This window comes from Alosa sapidissima, chromosome 11, assembly GCF_018492685.1.
Source record: "Alosa sapidissima isolate fAloSap1 chromosome 11, fAloSap1.pri, whole genome shotgun sequence".
In the NCBI taxonomy this organism is placed as follows: Eukaryota; Metazoa; Chordata; class Actinopteri; order Clupeiformes; family Clupeidae; genus Alosa; species Alosa sapidissima.
The window spans coordinates 26543631-26563038 of NC_055967.1; the positions used below are offsets into that span (position 1 = coordinate 26543631).

Genomic DNA, 19408 nt, shown 5'->3' on the forward strand with positions numbered 1-19408 from the left:
CAGGAAGATAACTTGTACAGCTGGTCTTAAGCACAAGCTGCTACATGTCACATGCTCCCTGACCTCTTTATCTCACCACACAACCAATCACACACGACACGACAAACGAACCCTTTTAATATCACTGATGACCTTTCCATTTTGTTTACAGTAAAAATAAGACCTGATCGTTTAAGGATGACATTTGTAGCCTGGTCATTTACTGATAGCACATCTTTATCTCCACAGATGCACCCTGGGAAGTGAATGCCTGGCTCCAATATTTGGCTTATTGGAACACATTACCATTTAGGGACATGCATGAGCGCTTCTTACTTATTTACTTATTCATTTGGCTAACGCTTTTAACCAAACGTACATATGTGAACTGTGGCAGCCAGGAACTGAACCCTCACCTTTTCACCTGCCTGCTAGCCCAGTTCCTTAACCACTACCTGGCTCAAATATTTGCCTTATTATACAACACATTTGCCATTTGGGGACATGCATGAGCACTTCACTAGGCAATCTGTGCACGGATGACTCAAAGACACAATTCAAAAATTATAACCAACTGTCAAGAAACCTTACCAATATGAGGCCCGAAATCAAGGAAGACGTCCCCGTCAAAGCCACGTAAAACTTGGGCGTCAGCGTGTTCAGGAACATGCTTACTGTGGATGGAGCAAAGACGGAGACAAGGAGAAGTGAAGACGATGCAAGAACTCTGTTTGTATGCATTATGCTTTATAATAGCAAACATCCACACAAAGGCACACAGACACAAACACGCAAAAAATAGACAATGTGAAAAAATGAAAATGTGGTGGTGTGTGTAGGGGGGGGGGGGCTGGTGTGTGGTGGGGCATTCAGATGACAACCTAGCCTAGCCAAGCACACTGCCTAATAGCTTAAAGCCAAACAAAATGGCAAAGAGAGAGAGACAGCTGCCCCAATATAGCATTGTTTTTGCAACATAATTAATTTGCATAGCAGACAAATGTGTTTGTACAATGTGAAGGGAGTTTGGTATTGCTATACTAATATTTGTCCAGAGATGACAGAGGAGATCTAGTAGATGAAATGACCTGTTATGTTATCTCATATCAGTAGGAGAACAGAAACACACTCACACGCCAATGTCAGCTGAGACTGAAACAACATGAGAGAGAGAGAGAGAGAGAGAGAGAGAGAGAGAGAGAGAGAGAGAGAGAGAGAGAGAGAGAGAGAGAGAGAGAGTGTGTGTGTGTGTTTAGAAGTGGTGAGCACGCCAGGTGAGCACGAGAACAGGTGAGCATGCCACAGCAACACAAAGGCATCAGTGAGAGGTTTGAATGGAAAAGAGAAAGAGAGAGTGTGTGAGAGAGAGAGAGAGAGAAAGAAAGAAAGAGAGAGTGAGAGCAAGAGAGAGAGAGGAGGGGAAAGTGATTGAGGGTAAGGGGGGGGGGGGGGGGGGGGCGGCCTTGCAGACTGAGCGGCCGGTGCTCCAGTGGCAGCTGGGCCCCATTCAGCCAGCTGGAGTGCTGCTCTCGCCCTGAGAGTCCCATTCACACACACACCTCACAGTCACACCAACACACCAGCTCCCCAGCACAGAACAGAAGAGAGAAGGGGAAAAAAAAGAAGAAAAAAAAAAAGAGGGAACATAATGATGATAATTAAGGAAGAAAACCATTGACTAGTTAATTACACATCCCAGGAGAAAAGACAAATGTAAAAAAGTAATCAAGGGAACTACCCAACCTACACACAGTTCTTTGATGTCCCACTTTTCCCTTAATAAGCCAGTTCAGGGTGCTGGGAGAAGATGGTGTGTACAGTAGGCATGCTGCCTTTAACTCAAGGTCTAACGTCAGCCACAGGTCAGAGATCAGCTTGCTCAGTAAAGTTCTTAATAGCGTCGACCTGGTAACTGTAAACACCACTCTACAAACCTTTTTTTTTGCACACAAGGCTGGATGCTCCCATCCAGGCTCTTCCTGATGACAACTAAACTATGGAGGGTGCCAGGCTCTTCCTGAAAGACAACTAAACTATGGAGGGTGGCAGGCTCTTCTGATAGATAGATAGATACTTTATTGATCCCCAGGGGGGACTGTTAAAAGACCACTAAATATGGAGGGTGGCTGATGAGCACTCTGGGGATCTACACTGCTGCTCCCAGAGGAGATTCATAAGGTTACGAGAACAGTCAATTAATCTATTAACTCTTTTCTTGATTAAATTATTAGTTTAATTGACAAAATGTCAGAAAATTGTGAAAAGAACCCAAAATGTTGTCTACAAATGCCTTGTTTTGTCCACAGGCCAAATATTTAGTTTACAGTCATAAAGCAGTAAGTAAAGCAGAAATACTAGGGTATTTAAGGTGGCCAAAATGGCCAAAACCGGTTAACCAATTACAAAAATAGCTGCCGATTAATTAAATAACTAATTAACTAACCATTAACTAATGGTTGTACTAATATTAACTAACAAATTGTTTAATCAATTATCTGTTGCAGCCCCAGAGATCATCCCCACAGACGATGTAGAAGGTGCAAGAAAAAAGTGGCTTTGTCTAAAATGAAGATGATAAACACACCAGACCAAGTTGAGTAGCTCTTAGAAAGAGAGGGGTGGTGGTGGGCTGGGGGGTTGAGAGGGCAATCAGTCCATCCCACATCAGAACACCATCCTAAAGGGCCCATTATCACTATTAGCGGTGGTTTCTCTGACTGCTGCCGTGATGCCATTGCTATACTGGCTCCAGGGATCCACAGCATATTAGCCCTCTCACGGCAACACAACAACTGACTGAGCTGAAAAACATCCATCGATTCACAGAACAAGGCCCGTTTCGCTGCTCCTGAGCTAATGCTCCTGAGCAAAGAGCAACGTTTCATGCAGTAGTAATTCCTAGCTAAGGTCTCCTCTGCACTGTAACTTGATTGTTATTGCTCATTTCTAAAAGTCACTTTGGATAAAAGCATCTGCTAAGTGATTGTATATGTACGACCTAAATAGGGCTGGGACAACGCGTTGACGTAATCGATGACGTCGACGCAAAATATGAGCGTCGATTTGTCAAGCATAACATGTGCTGCTAAATATTTTTAATTTTACACCTTCAGTGTTTTCCATACGTTGACTAATCTGTGGCTGGACACCACGAAATCAAAACCGGCCACCACACATTGATGTTCTATGTTGTAGGTCTACTATTTAAATTAAAGATACGATAAAATAATTTCATTGAGCTGCACTTTTTACTCACACAGCCTTTCCTCGCCCCGCCCGCTCTCTCTCGTAACGAGCCCGCTGCTCCTCTGCATGTGCAAAATATTCACGATTGTTGAAGGATTGTTGTTGCCACATAGAAGCACTGCATAGAACACAGTGGGCTAAATTGCTATTAAATCTGCTTAGCATCGTGACCATGCTGTGCAAATTTGTTAAAAACTGCTGCAGTAAAGTTAAAGTAAACTCTGCTAAGGTCTTATCACAACATAGTACATTGAGGAGACTAAACTAAGTTAAGTTACAGTATGCAATCAAGCAGTATCTCAAAGTTAACGTTAGAATACTGTTTGGATGTCAAGCTGAGCATGCTTACTTGCAGCTGCTTGTATTCGTTACTCATGCAGGGCTCATTTTATTGACTGTGAATGTTTGCAAAATCCCGATGTAAATGGAAAAGTGTTTTCCAAGACTCAAAAGTGCTTGTCCAAATGAGAAGTACGAATCGTTATTTGAACTAACTACGTTACGAATTGCATCCACACATTAGCAGCCTTTTAACGGTGTTAATGTTAATTACAAGGATTCCCACAGGAACGTCTTCAAATGACAGGCACTCAATTAGACATGCACTACTGAACTTTATTGAATGCTACCTCTAACTATGAATGCATTACTTTGCACTTGTATAGTCTTTTATTTTGGAATCTTAAGAGCAATAAACATATATTGCAATGTTAAAGAATTCATCATTCAGATATGTAAATAAACATGTATAAATTGCTATTAGTGAATTAATGGGGAGATAATCGAATCGGACTGAAAAAATGAATCGTTAGATTAATCGATGCATCGAAAAAATAGATTAATCGCTAGATTAATCGTTTAAAAAATAATTGTTTATCCCAGCCCTAGACCTAAAACATACAGAGCTGAACAACCATGGCACCAGAACGACTGGCAGCAACCAAGCATAACAGTGTGGGACTGGTGCAACTGATTGAAGTGTTCCCGACTGGCACATCACGGTTACAGCCAGGGCAATACAGTTTCAACCCTTTCAGAATATGATGCCCGTCTACAACAAAACCTATAAGAGGGTGGTAATGACATTCTCACAAACGTATCAAGTATTACATACCTATTACTTACAGTATAGCAACAACACTTATAATCACTGTAGTCAGTATCACTGATGTCAATAAAAGCCAACAATAGGACGGTCATCTAGGGATTCTAGGCTATTCTAATCTCTGATTACGACAGAGACCCTTTTCCAAGTTTTCATGAAAATGCATCAACATTCCTTTATTAGACCTAAACATCTTGAGAGCATGTGTGCTCATGGAATCCCCCTGCCACTGGAGCTCACAGGCAACTTTTGTCCCCCAAGAAGCAACAGCCAGAGCAAGAGCTCATCTAGAGCGAGCAGCACATTCAAGAACATTGACGATCAATCTACAGCTCACTTCCCCATGAAGCACACAATGTGGAGACCTCTTTCACAAGCAGCCAACTAACTAGCCCTTTCACAAGCAGCCAACTAACTAGCCCTTATGCAAGCAGGCAACTAACGTAGCACCCCAACCCCTACCCACCCACCAGCCCCCAGATTTGTGCTGGCCCCTAGTATTTACTGGCCCAGAAAAGTCACTTTTAAACAAAACTGTTTATTTATTACATTGTAATGAGCTCCCTCTTTTTAGCAGCCTCACATACTTAGCTTCAACCAGTTAGCATCACAGGTGAGCTGAGCTGGCGTCGACTGGTGCTGGTGACTGGCGGGAAAAACGGCAGGCCAGTGACTGGCCCGACATGTTCTTTTACTTGCCCTGAGCCAGCGTGCCATTGCTGATGTTAAACCCTGATGCAAGACTTAACAGGAGTCCCACAGCCCTGGCTGACAGTGTTGGAATTAGCCCCGTAACTAAGACCCAGTGAAGTCTGCACTGATTCATGTCAAGCAGGTTAAGTAGATCCTCTCCCCGCCGTGTGAGTGAGCTAACGGGGCTGATTGGTAGATCAGCGTGTGTGTGGCTCTGGGGAAGGCAGAGGCCTGACATGAGGTCTGTGTTTTAGGAGGAGACGTGAGGGGTGATGGGTGTGTGTTTCAGGGGGACAGTCACAGGCTGATGACTCAACACAAGGTCACAGTGACACTGTGACACACTCACTTAATCTAAAGGTTGCTGTTGGTGCGGGGCAACAGCTCATGCTCATGTTCCACACACACACACACACACACACACACACACACACACACACGGGAATGTAGCCATGTCCACAAACAGTACAGGGTACTCAAGGTAATTCTCAAGAGGATAGTCCATCACAAGTGTGAATTTTGAGCCTGAGGGGCATACAGGACATACGATCAGATCAATGGATGATGTAACATCTCAGTACAAACGTTGGAAACTGAATGAATATTGACATTACATTGGACCTGCATCACCACGAAAAGCCTTCTAAAGATACTGGCTCTATTTACACGCCATTTTTCCATCAGTACGAGCCTCCCACAGAATTACCAAAGTAGCAGCTCTCTTCCTAGAAACGAAGACACCGCGCAAACCCGGGCCCTACCAATCCATTGTTTTAATAGTGTGGGGGTTGGTAGTCTTCTGGCTTCCGAAGGTAAAGGTTACCATGACTACCACAAGGCGACTGCCTGCTGGTTATATCAGTGAGAGTATTAGGATGCGGACGCGGAGAGGGAATTCAGCAGAGATGACGAGCACATTCACACAGTTCACTTCAGGGGGTTTCTTTCCTGTGTGTTTAAGCATAGAGTGCTCCTGCATAGAGTCTGCCGTCTTCCAGCAACAACAGATGAAAAGCTAAATCTGCTGTAAATGAGAAGGCAAGCAGCCTCGTCATTTAGATATCTGAAAGGTACACCACCAGTTGAGCTGTCGCTGCTGTCTGTATCTGTTTTCCAAGTGTCCAGCACACATTATGAATCTGAATCCGCATGTAAACATACATGGCTCAGTGTGTAGAGATGAAAATCAATGTGATGCAAATGGCACGCGCACACACGCGCACACACACACACACACACACACACACACAAAAAGGCTGGACCTTTCCACAACTAAAACACCAGCAAAAAAGGGCTGTGTTTCAAATAATTCAATATTATATTTTAACAATTAAAATGGTCTCAAAGCAGCTTACAACAATGAGAAGAATTACAAATTAACAAAAAATAAGAATTAAGCCTTCAGACAAAAAGAGGATGAACTGCTAATGAAAGATGAACTGCTTGGCTAAAATCGGACACGCGTCTAGTCCTAAAAATCCTGGAAAACAATTCCAATAGATGGTGCTGTAAAGGAAGTTTTTCTTCATTCCGGGGACAAAGAAACAAACCCTTGGCATACAGTACACACAACGCAGGCCATGTGAGGCTTTGTACACGGACCTAAAACAAACATCATGATGTATCAGATTGACCTTGGTGATGATGAGGCACACTGATCCGTGGTGTGTGCTAAAGCCGACCACTTAACTAAATGCCTTTGGGGCGATAACCACCTGTGACCAATATCACAATCTATTATCAATAAGCTTACTGATAATGACTAAATCATGCAAATTGGAAAATTGTTCATTAAAAAAAGAGGCAAACATAAAAACATGACCAATCATCTCCTGAAAAAATTAATTTAGATCACATAAACACAATCAAATTTATCAACACAAAGAGGCCATTTGCAGTTACCAGTTGCAGTGCTCAGTTCTAACCAATAACAATGTACTTTCCATATGAAATGCCATCAGAAGCAATGTAAATCCAGACAGGTGTTAGATGTGGTCGTACTGGATCTAGTTAGCATTCTGGCTGGATCATACTGTACAAACTGCCACTTATATAGAGACACAGCAGGGAAGTCAGCAATCAAGCAGCGTGTATTAGGATAATGTAGAATGAATGGACTAGGCCTATACTCTCATCATCAGGGAGAAAAGACACGTTCCCAAGCCTTCACACACACGAGAGAGAGAGAGAGAGAGAGAGAGAGAGAGAGAGAGAGAGAGAGAGAGAGAGAGAGAGAGAGAGAGAGAGAGAGAGAGAGAGAGAGAGAGAGAGAGAGAGAGAGAGAGAGAGAGAGAGAGAGAGAGAGAGAGAGAGAGAGAACAAACAGTCAGAGAAAGTGTTTTACTAAACCAGTATTTTACACTTTACATTACTGTTACATCCAACGACAACTAACTCGTCGGTTTAAAAAGAAACTAGCTATACAAGGCTGACAAAGAAAGAACGAACAAACGAAAGAGAGAGTGAGAGAGAGAGAAAGTGGGGGGTGTCAGAGACTGTGACAACAGAGACGGAGTGCATGAAATCCGCTTCCCCTTTCAGAGGATGAAGCAGCCCTTGCAGGACAACACCAATTTACAACATGACAGTAATGAGAGTCCAGAGTCAGACCAACAGATGACAACACACACACACACACACACACACACACACACCCTCCACCCAGCCAGAGCCACCAGTGCAGAACCTTTACATCTGCTCACTGCCATTAATGTATCGGTCATCCACCATACTGTGCTAAGCCCATGCTAGTCATCATTATACCCCTTTATATACCATGGGCTGTGTAACGCCTGCCTTCACACTGCAGTCTAGGCCTAAGACTTTGAACCAGCCCTATGCAAGGCAACAGACGCAGTCGACAACACAAGGGTCACATATGTTGTGAAGAGCCTTCTCATAGTCTACTCAAACTATGTGAGCGCTGCACCCTCATCAGAAACATAAGACATAGCACTTACACCATGTTACAAAAAATTAGAATTTATTTATTTATTTATTGTTTACTTGAATGTTATGTTTGTCTGTGGACTTAATTGGTAAAATATGTCTTGTCTTCACTGTGGGATAGTGAGAAACGTAATTTCTCTCTTTGTATGTCTGGGCATGTGAAGAAATTGACAATAAAGCAGACTTTGACTTTGAATTAGACACTCACATTTTGCAATGTTTCTTGGTGTTTTATGCCCCCAATGTTGTCTTCAAGTCAGCGCTGCCTGGAAGGCACTAGGGTTAGGCATGGGTTAAGGTTAGGGTTAGGGTTAGGTTTAGGTGCCTTTAAGTCAGCGGTGGCAGCGCTGCTTGGAAGACGACGTTGGGGGCATAAAACACCATTGAGCTTTTGCAATACAGGTACATACACCAAAATTGGGTGCATTGGCGTTCATGTTCTCTTAGCTTGCACAGACTACGAATCAGACCTAATAGTCCGACAGCAAACAAACCCCTAAACTCAACACTTATGACAATAATGACACCGATCCATCAGAAATCCATCAATCCATCCATCACTTGCCACATCAGATTAGCGCCGGACTGATCATCGCCACATTGGCCGTCACATTGCATCATCTTGTGAGGCTGCTGCAGTCAGATGAGCATGTGGTTTAATGTTGAGAAAGAGACCAGGCAGAGGAGGAGGTGAATGGAGACAAAAGCCACACTGCTTGGGCAATAAGTGCAGACAGCGCAGGCCGTCCATTTGCTCAGAGGCACAGAGGTTTCACTTATGAAGGCCTGGCCCAGGACCAAACCAGGAGATGGAAACTGAATCGTTCTCCTTGGCAGGGTGGCCAACTGTCTGCAGAGAGAGAGAGAGAGAGAGAGAGAGAGAGAGAGAGAGAGAGAGAGAGAGAGAGAGAGAGAGAGAGAGAGAGAGAGAGAGAGAGAAGAGAAAGAGAAAGAGAAAAAGAAAAAGAGAGAGAAAAAGAAAAAAAAAAAAAAGAGAGAAAAAAGAAAGAGAGAAAGAAAAAGAAAGAGAGAGCACTCATCTACACCAGAAAAGCCTAGATCTAGCCAATTAATCCCCAGCTCATGATCAGACACAATCTCATCTGATGAGCACACAATTGCCTGTCTGTTGTTCTTGTGATGAACCCATGTTGAGTAACCCTTGTTGCACTGGAAAGTTATCATCACTGATAATGTGCTATAAATGCACGATAACAGACTATCACAATAGCAACACAATAAAGACATAATAGCGGGTCCAATAATATAGCCAGCTGCAACGAACTCCACAATACTACTCGTTTGAATATAAATATGTCCCTTTCCTTCAACTTAGGAGGACAACCAAGAAGCACAACAGCACAAACAACAGTGTTTTTCTGTTGAATATTCTGACGACACTACCACCACCTGAATCTCAAATCAACTACGTAAATTAAAGGGCAAACTTGGCACCTTGATTCAGCAGAGTTTGAGACATACAAAAAAGCATCCCTCTTACCTTTGGCAGTTTCTGTGCTTCGATCAAACTAAAATAGATAGTCAGCGATTTGCCTGTTGATAAACCCTCTTTAGTACACTTCTGCCACCAGTGTGGTGTGAGTAACCACAGTAACGAGGACAGCTGGTCGCCGTCAGAGCAAAGCTTGCCTTTATCGGGCTGCCATTTTCAGTAAACACCTCCTTCAGCCACGACGTGGATGAATAACAAACAAATGTACCATTCAGACTCAGTCACACAGCAACGTCGGGCTCATGGGGTGCTTAAAGGACCACTTCCCCTGGCATGAAAGAGGATTCATGAACAGGTATTAAGTGGCACCTGTAAGAAGAGGTATTGCTTTTGCGTTGTTCACATAATGATATTTCACTCTCAACTGTGGGTGTAAAAGAGCCAACACACCTGTCCGCCTGCTGTACAAGACCGTCACAAATTCGCATGTCGTGGGACCTCCGCTGTCTCCACTGTTTCTGAATTACACCTTTAAGCTCGACTTACAAAGCATGCAGCGGAAGCGCGCAGAAGCAAGGGCTGAGCAAGATACGTCCATGTGACTGCCTCAACTATACAGCATGCTTCAGCTAATAGGGACAATAACCCAACCAATTACACTCCTCCTCATCCACTGTAATAACCCTTCCACTGTGAGCAAAAGACGACACATTTCCTCACACACAACTGGTTGTGCATCTGCTACACGTAAGGCAAATTCGCCAAATTCCCAAAATAGCGACAAACAAGAACACTGATTAAAACAGACGATGGATCCAAGTACGGTGTCAGATCTGCTACACATAAGCTTTAAATGATGTACAACTGGGGAAACCTTAGCTAACAAACAGCTCTTGTTGTGCGGACCTTTTATCTTCTACTTTTAATAAGCTGCAAAGACTTACGTCACCTTTATCTTATTCTCCCATCTGAGCGAAAGTGTCATTCTGGCTCATGTACTGTATGGTGCCACATGCTTTTGCAGCCTGACTCGTCCTGTGGAACAGAGTGGGAAGCCGCCACAGGGTTCCAGCTACACATCCTGCTGCCTGCATTTGCAAGGTAAGCAATATGCTTTACACAACTAATGCCAAGAAATTGAGTACACTCTTCATCTCTGTAGCAGTCCTACATGCATATATCATTTTAGCGTATCTAAACCGTAGAATGATTTTTCCACCTTGCAGGTTGACTATAATTAAATTGCACATTATATTAATTATATTTAAATATATGCCAATTATATTACAAAGGCCACTGTCCCCAGAGCAACTCAGGGTTAAGTGCCTTGCTCAAGGGCACAGCGGTGGAAGCCGTGAATTGAACCCACAACATTTCAGGCTACTGCATGCCAGCCCAGCTCCTTAACCACGACGCTACCAACGCCCCCTTCTTCAGCAAAACGTTGTTATAACTGATCAGTTCAGATTCCACTACTGCAAATGGAGTAGGATTAGCAACCTCCACACGAGCTGCAAAAATAAGACCAGGAGACGAGTTTAACATAAAATGAGAATAAATGACATGGCTGCAGGCTTTCCAGATGCAATATGAAAATGACTACATCAACATGTAAAAACAGTCAAATAGCCTTGAGCCCCTGGCAGTAGGCAGAGCAAACATCCATATACAAACTAAAATAATAGAGAGCCATCCATCATCTGTCAAAATCTCTAACAAATGGCATCAAGCACACCCTCCAACAGCTGCACTATAGGGTGACCTTAGACTGAAACGGCTATTAGATTGGTCAAAGAAGCCATCAAAAATGACAAATTGGCACTACAAATATTTTCTGGATTGATTGCTCAAACTAAATAGTTTAACATGACGAACATACAAGTGAAGAGTTCAGATGCAAAACCCTCTAAATCCGTCTGACCACTTTTCTTTTAAATGAGCATTTAAATTCAGGCTCCTATAGGTTTTTGCCTATAAATCGATATTTCAGACCAGGAAGAGAGTGGTATTTAGTGGGTTTAGAAGTTAAATTATTTGATTAGCGTATACTATGTGTGGAGAGCATCCCCTCACCATCTTTATCTCATTTTTGACATAGGTGGCATTTAGAGGCTTTTGCATCTGAACCCTTCAAGTATTTTTAAAAAAGGGAAATGAGCGTAACTAAAAGTAGTTGTTGAACTTCCTAGTGTACAAAGCTCACGCTAAGCCACGTTAAATATGAAGCCTCGGACTAATGAGCAAACAACTGAGTCAGTTACAACCAACACCTTTTCACAACAAGTCATCTGTGAATCAAATCACCAAAATAAAAAAACAATTTCAACATTTTCCAGCTGCATCAATACCTAGTTACATCCTACAATATGAGAGCCGCAGCCAAATGAACAAGCTTTGTACTGATAAACAAACAAACAAACAAACAAACAATCCCAACCTACTGGCCTCAGGCAGAACAAGAGACACAAGACAGACAGAACAAAGAGAGAAAAAGGGAACAAAAACCATCAACAAAGAACGTCACCCGACAGAAAACCTACAGGTGAATTTTGCCACTGTTCCAGAAATCGCATAATACCCTCCACACACACACACACACACACAGCTTGAGACAGACAGACAGACAGACAGACAGACAGACAGACAGACAGGCAGGCAAGCGAGCAGGCAGGCAGGCTGCACCTCAATGTCACCTAGCCGAGCTGCAATGGCAGCAGGGGGAGAGCGAGGCAGCCTGAGCGTTGCCAGTGGAAAGCTCTGAGCTCGTGTACAGAACACGCGGCTCGATTCGACTCACTCGACTCGACCGCACAAAGGGATGCTGTCAGTAGCAGCCGTATCCACCAAGCCACAGAGGCACGACAAAATAGCATGCAGAACGGAGTGGCTGGGGGGCGGGGGGGGGGAGATCAGCAAGAGGAGAGGCTGTTAGGCAGGCAGGAATAGCGGAATAGCGGAGGATAGCAGGAGGAGAGACAGAGAGAGGGAGGAGGGGTGATGGAGGATGGGAGAGAGATGGATTTCTGCATCACGACCAGTAATCGCCAACTGCTTGGCCTTTGTACAAAAAAAAACACAAACAAAAAAAAAACAAAACAAAACAGATGGATCCCAGTGGCAAGTGGAGACGATGTGTTACGAGGGAATATTGGAGCACGTAAAAAATTAAAAAAAAAAAACACAGGCAGAGAGAGAGAGAGAGATAGATAAAGACATAGTCTGAGGAAAGAGGAGAAATGGAGCTAGCTGCACAACAGACACCATTACTGGACGGGGAAAGAGGAGGAGGTGGAGGAGGGGTGAAAATGCTTACATATGCACACATACGCACATAGAACCAAACACTCCGACAGAACACAGGCAGAGAACGATACGAGGTACTTACGTGAGGACTCGGTGCCAAACATGGCTGGGCCGGGTGCTGTGATGGAGAAAGAGAGCGAAAGAAAAGGGGAGGGAGGGGGAGAGAGAGAGAGCGAGAGAGATTGAGAGAGAGAGAGGGGGGGGGGGGGGGGGGAGAGATGATGAGCACACAGCTACACAGCAGGGGTCATCAAAGCACACAATGCAGGCAGCCAGTCAGCCAGCCAGTCGACCGACCAGCCCCGGCTCTCGTAGTGAGGAGGGAGGGAGGGATGAAGGGGGGGATTTGCCCAGACGCTGGACTCCTGCAGCCGTTAACAGCCCTCCCGCTCCACCTTCTCCTGCTGCACCTCCTCTGCCGCTTCCTCGTCCCGCTCCAGCCGGTGCTAAGGCCCAGGCTACTCCGGCGCATTCACCACCAGCACAGCAGCAGCAGCAGCAGCAGCAGCAGCTGCTCGAGTGCCCGGCTGCGGCTGCCTCTGTCTGGGTCCCAGCGCAACACCAGCAGCCGCCGCCGAAGCCAACAATGCCACAAGAGCATCTGACAGGAAACAGGGGCCGAACGAACCAACGCGGCAACAACAATGCCCTGCAAACACGCGCGCACGCTTCAGGTCCTGCTCCTGCCTGCCAGATCGGTACAGCACTCTTTCTCCGTGCCTTTGTTTGGGGGGACGGGGGGGGACAGGGGGTCAAAAAAAAAACTCTCCTGTTCCGGGTCTTAGTCCACTCCACTCTTCTTTCTTCTGTCCTTCCTCTCTCGGCCGTCTTTTTTCCCCCTCTCCTCTTCTCTCCGTCACAGCCGCGCGCGCTGGCTGGATGTGGGGGGGGGGGGGGGGGGGTGGGGGTGCTGGAGGAGTGGGGTGGGGGTGGGGGGGGGGGGGTGGCGGAGGTGGTTGGGGGTGAGAGTCCCTCCTAGGGCAAAAGAGGAAAGAGTGGATAGCGCAATCCTCCAGCAAAGGCAGCTGTCCGCTAAGACAATGGCTACGCAAACAGTGGGTGACGTCAGGAGCCTGTGAAAGACTGACTGCTGCTGCTGCCGCTGAAGAGAGAGGGAGGGAGAGAGGGAGAGGGAGTAGGAGAGGACAGGAGGGGAGGAATGAGAGGGAATGGAAGAGGAGGGGAGGGGCTCCACCATGAGTGGGAATGGACCAATCGGAACAGCTTTTCTGTTATGCCATCTACACAGTCATACTTGCTGGCTCTCTCTTTCTCACACACACACACACCACACACAAAAATCCATCCCCGCAGGAGCAAGGGAAGGAGGGGGATATGGCTTTTTCATGTGGCAGCTGAGAACATTTAAATAAAAAGAACTGTGATGGATCTCTCCCTACCTAAAGAAGAGATTGTAACAATGAAACACTAATCAAGAAAACATTACAATTGAAATGAATATGCAAGTTAATTAATAATTATATAATTATTTATCCACCATTGCTTGTGTTTATCCACCATTGCTTGTGTTATTTTAGATTAATTTTTAATATAAAATAACACAAGCAATGGTGGAAACTCTCCTAAATAAAAATACAACCCTCCCAAAAAAAACAATCACAAAAAAGAAATTTGGTGTGGATTTTAAGAGCAATAATAGCCGACTGACGATTGTTTCATAAATATCGTAAAACTATCTGTTTCTTCATCCTTATCATGTTGTGAGTGTTTTCCTTGTTATGTATGTGTCATACAAGCGTCTGGATGCCTACATTTCCCTCAGGATGAATAAAACATCCATCTCTCCACCTCTATCTAGCTACACAATAATACACTGATCTGTGTCAAGCTCAGGCTACATGTGACAAAGTGATCTGACAAGGATCCCTCAGACAGCGATGGTCCAGCAGGACCTAACTAAAGTGCTGGTCATCATCTGGCTTGGGCTTTATCCAGGAGTGATTTTATCGAGGCTGTGTGAGGAGAGGTGCTTCATTCTTTCCAGCTGTGCATTTGTCCTATTTGTCCCTCCCAAACACACCGATGCACATTAAAACACACACACGTGTGTACTCTTGCTCAGTCTTTCTCCCTCATCCTCGCTGCCTTTGTCCTTCAGTTCATCCCTTCCCTCCTCCCCCGCCGAGGCCGTCTCCTGAGGTCACGTCAGAAGCACGTTAATTACACGGGGGGCTCTCTGAAACACTGCACCACAGGGAGAAGAGAAAGCAGAGAGGGAGAGAGAGGGGGGGGGGGGGGACTGAGAGAGAGAGAGAGAGAGAGAGAGAGAGAGAGAGAGAGGAGGGGGGCCAGTCTACCTCTTTTTTTCACCCATCCATTTGGAACCATGATGGCCCTTCCTCTGCCTTCTCAGCCAGCCAGGTCTCTCCTGGAAGCTGTATACTACAGGCCATGTTTTGGGCCTGCTGTATCCACAAACCCCCAGGGATCTCCTACACAGGGTCATGTCCCCCAGGCTACCTCATCACTGACGGTGAGGTTGAAGAGAGGACACCCTATGCTGTTCTTTTTGCAGTGCAGTGTCTGTCCATGACACAGGCAGACTGCAAGGGGATTCTTATCAGTATCTCCCATAACACAATCCAGCTGCAATGTATGCATGTATCTATGCATGCGTGTATGTATGTGCATGCATGCTGTTGCTGTACTGGCCGATTGCAGACCTGGGCCCTGGCCTTGCTGGTCTCATGCAACAGCTGGAGAATAGTCCATTTGCTGTGGGATAAATTGATATTGGGCAAATGAAAAACTCTACACTTGTTACGACATGGCGCCCCAATCCCCTCTGCCCAAAACACACCTCACAGAGTAGTTATTCCAGAACAATGCCCTACTGATGAGAACGGAGAGGATGGAGGCAAGCCGCTTGCTCCTGGTTGCTAGGCAACTGCGCGAACAGAGGGTGGCCATCCTTCAGAGTGGGGTGTGTAATGTATTGATGGGGAGAAATCAGAAAAATGAGATGCCCGTTCAAAAACTGCCACCCATAATGAGAACGCTAAAGAAAACTACAATGTACACATATAAATGGGTTCATGCAATTGGTATTTTCACTCCTTAGAGATGCAGACAATTCTAGTCATTCAGAGTAATTACATAACAGTTAAATTAAAATGCAAATGAGTAATAAAGTACTTAGTAAGCACTTTACAGGTGAGTACATTATATTCAAGTAATAGTGCTTTGATTTCCAGTATCCTTATAGGTATATGGCTAAAGGACCACTTTCATTCTTCTATCATAAGAAAGCAATTAGTAGAGATGTTCAGACTATTTAGCAAGAGGAGTTTAAGAATTTTACTGTGAATAAATCGTCCGAAAGTCAGTCAGAATGTCAAAATAACCATCAAAGCGCATGGCAAGAAGGTCTGATTACCTATACCAAGATCACAAAGGCATGTAGCCAAGCATGCCAAACAAGGAGACAGTCTCCCCCTACTGGTCTTAAGAAGAAAAGCATCTAGGCTACTGAGAGAGAGAGCTTCATTTCACGGTTCTAATCTTTGGAGTAAAACTTGGTGGGAGTACTATAGTTACATCTAAAAACCTTTTAGAGTTGCTTTGATCTTTTGCAACAGCTAAAACCCTATGGCTCACTGTCTTTCAATAAAGAAGGCAAACATTGGAACAAACATCAGCCCCGCATCACTAGAGCCAGAGGTGTCCCACTTGGACAAAGCACTTTTCAAAGCAATTACAACTCTTGACACTTGACACACTGAGCACATTATTTACTGGTCCTCTTGGGCTCTGTGGGCACAAGGGTAGAAGCAGACAGAGTGGGAACTGAAGGGTTCATTCCTGGGAGCCAAATGGAAGAGAGGACAGCCCCACAGGCTCTCACATTACAACGACCACAGGGATTCTAAATTAAGCACCCACCGCACAACAGTACAGCAAGAAGTCCTTTTAAAGAGAATAAAGGTTGTACCCACTTTGTGTAAAATCGACCCACAACCTGTGCTCCTACTTGCCCCACAAAAACAGTACATAGTGCAATACCAGGGGCACATCGGCGGCCATCATTGAATAGATGTTCTCATCCATCCTTCCATCCATCCATTTGAATACCACATCACCAACCTATTTCCAAACAATGGACACCTACAGTTATCTGTTGCTTCCTGAAGGCACAATTTTGCACAATTTTCCTGCAATTCCTATTTTGCCTGCACTACACAGCAACCCACTGTGCAACTATGAGGTCACAACCATTTGGTACAGCAGCAATACAATCATGTGTATATTAACTGAAACAGCTTTTTGGAGGGGGGGGGGGGGGGGGATAACTTCATTTTCAATTAACGCTGTAATCAGCCAAATCAAAAGTTCCTGCAGGTTTTATTGTCACCGGAGGAAATGGGAAAGAATGAGAGGAATGCAACAAACACCTTGAGAGCAGTAGTCAACAGTCCAGCGGACTGGACAACCGCAGGAAAGGACAGTGCAAGACCACCATCACCTGTGGTCATCTGCACCAGCGGCACTGGAGAGCATACTGCAAATGCTGCAGTAGCCTCAGCGAGAGGGTTGTTTGCCAGGGAACAGGACCCACTGAAAGAACCCCATTTCTCCCATCTGCTTCTTGACCTAACATTCAGCAAAGACGTTTGGGGCTAACTGCTCTAATGTGTGGACACTCGGAGACACAGGAAACCTGAAAATGCCACCGCAAGCATTCTATCTAAAAGGCATAAAATCATGTGAGATCTTCAAACAGAAAAAAACACTCGTCGTGTTGGTTTTCTTCCTCTTTTCAAATGCCACACATTTTCTGCAAACTTATTTTTGAAATCATAAAGACTTGTCAGGAAGTCTATTACTTCCTGGTCATCTTTGCAGCGACCCTATATTTCTGACGTGCGCGTGTTAACTTCAGACACGTTGACAGCACGCTGACAAGCCATAACACTACCAGGATTATGAAATAATGTAAATATTGGCCTACTTTTTAAAAGTTATTAAAATAATGTTGGAAAAAAAAACTAACACCACAGTTATGAAGACACTGTGAGACAAATTGCAAATTACTACGTTCTGTAACAGGAAACCTAACACAGATAGACAGATAAGCAAATGATAGACTGGCAGCAATACATTTCGATTAAACGTTTATCGGCGCCAAGTCTTAAATTAACATTACCAGACCCATCCAAGTTACTGGCTAGCCAGCATGCTATTGACTGGGAGCATCACCATTAGCATGTTTGCTGCAATGGCTAAAGATCCAAAAAGTCAGCAACTGCATTGTGAGACCTGAATATTAATGTTACAGTTAAATATGATCCTATAAAAGTCTCCACGGCGGGCAAATTTTACGTTCACGTTGCACTCTCCTTGCTGCCTGGGTGTCTTCGAATGCAACAGCCCGGCTAGCCTGACAAATGATCATAATTCACTAGAAGATGTTCAAGAGATGACCTCCCTCATGTTTCTAACTGTATTTCCCCAGGTATATTTAAACGAGGACAAACATTAACTAACTAACGTTGGTTAACGTTACTATGATATCTGACTAGCAAACAAATAACTTTACAGTACCGTAAACACATTTTTGGCAAGTCCAACGTTTAGTTCCAGCCAGCCCCATGGTGAACGACCATACTGACTTGTGGTTTAACTTTAACAACTTGCCTATTTTCACTCGTAATCCAATGGGATCCTGTTTTATTGTTTTCAAAGGGTAACAACTGACTCGTACAAGCGATCTGCTCATGTGAAACACATTTTAACATTAGCTTACAATTTAGCTATTAAACACAAAGCTCAAAGCTAGCAAGCTGAGCTAGTCCAACAACGTAGACGTGTCTAGCTGTCTTGACTGGTTTGCCAACAAGCAGTTTCTGAAGTTTACAATCTTGCGAAAATAAAAAGGAAATATTCACTGAAACCTCACCTGCGGTACTGTCGTTGTATTTAAATGGCAGTCGTAGGATGTTAACCAAAAATAGCATAACAAAGAACCAGACGGTCCAAAAGTATGCCCAACACCAGACGATGCACGACTTCAGCTGTTCTAATAAGCCAGTCCCATTATTATCAGCCATGTTAGCGCTCACTACTGCCCCAAGCTCTGGGACCTTGGGCATTTTTTTTATAGAGTAAGTTTTTCAATACGCAAACGCTATCATTTATTTCAGCGCTGCTCTGACCTAAATATGACGTGGCTATCTCATCACAAAACATATTGAGGATGTTTTCAAAATAACATTAATAAAATCCTATAGACTTCATTCGCCTAAATAAAATCAAGCAGGTTATTCTTGGTTCCTGTATTCATGTAACCACATCCCATATTCAGTTCTCTGATATATGCAACGTTCTTGTGATAGTTTTGGGACAAGACATACTCATCCGTTTACCTTGCACTTAATGAATTAATTATTTTAGGGAATTGTTCGTGTGTTTATTGTTTTTGTTATGAAAAGTCATTATCTTCATTTGTTGATATGTTGTATATTTGTTTATTAGGCTATTATGTATTACTTCAATTTAGGCTTTAAAAAAATACTGTTATGTAGTGTTAATACTGTAAGTTGTTTTGGGCAAAAGCATGTGCCAATACCATAAACATTTAAGCTAAACCATGAACATGACCTTCCGTTCACCATGTACTCCTTTTCATCCATCCAGATTTGGAGCAAATTCACAGATTTTGC

General features: G+C 44.2%; 1 protein-coding gene across 5 annotated transcripts in view; it reads right to left on the bottom strand.

Annotated features, from left to right (window-relative positions):
* Positions 1 to 18819, bottom strand: part of LOC121723794 (suppressor of tumorigenicity 7 protein homolog) — a 32949-nt gene extending 14130 nt beyond the window's left edge. For 2 of the 5 annotated variants that reach the window (XM_042109913.1, XM_042109912.1), the window contains exons 1-2: positions 18646 to 18819; positions 571 to 653 (exon numbers count right to left, since the gene is read on the bottom strand). In XM_042109913.1, the coding sequence (XP_041965847.1) occupies positions 571 to 653; positions 18646 to 18796 (234 nt within the window). In that variant the 5' untranslated portion in view covers positions 18797 to 18819. Of the gene's footprint in view, positions 1 to 570; positions 654 to 12810; positions 12847 to 18290; positions 18572 to 18645 lie in introns of those variants that run through there. The other 3 variants (XM_042109911.1, XM_042109909.1, XM_042109910.1) reach the window with 3 other exon arrangements.
* Between the last annotated feature and the right edge of the window lie 589 nt (positions 18820 to 19408).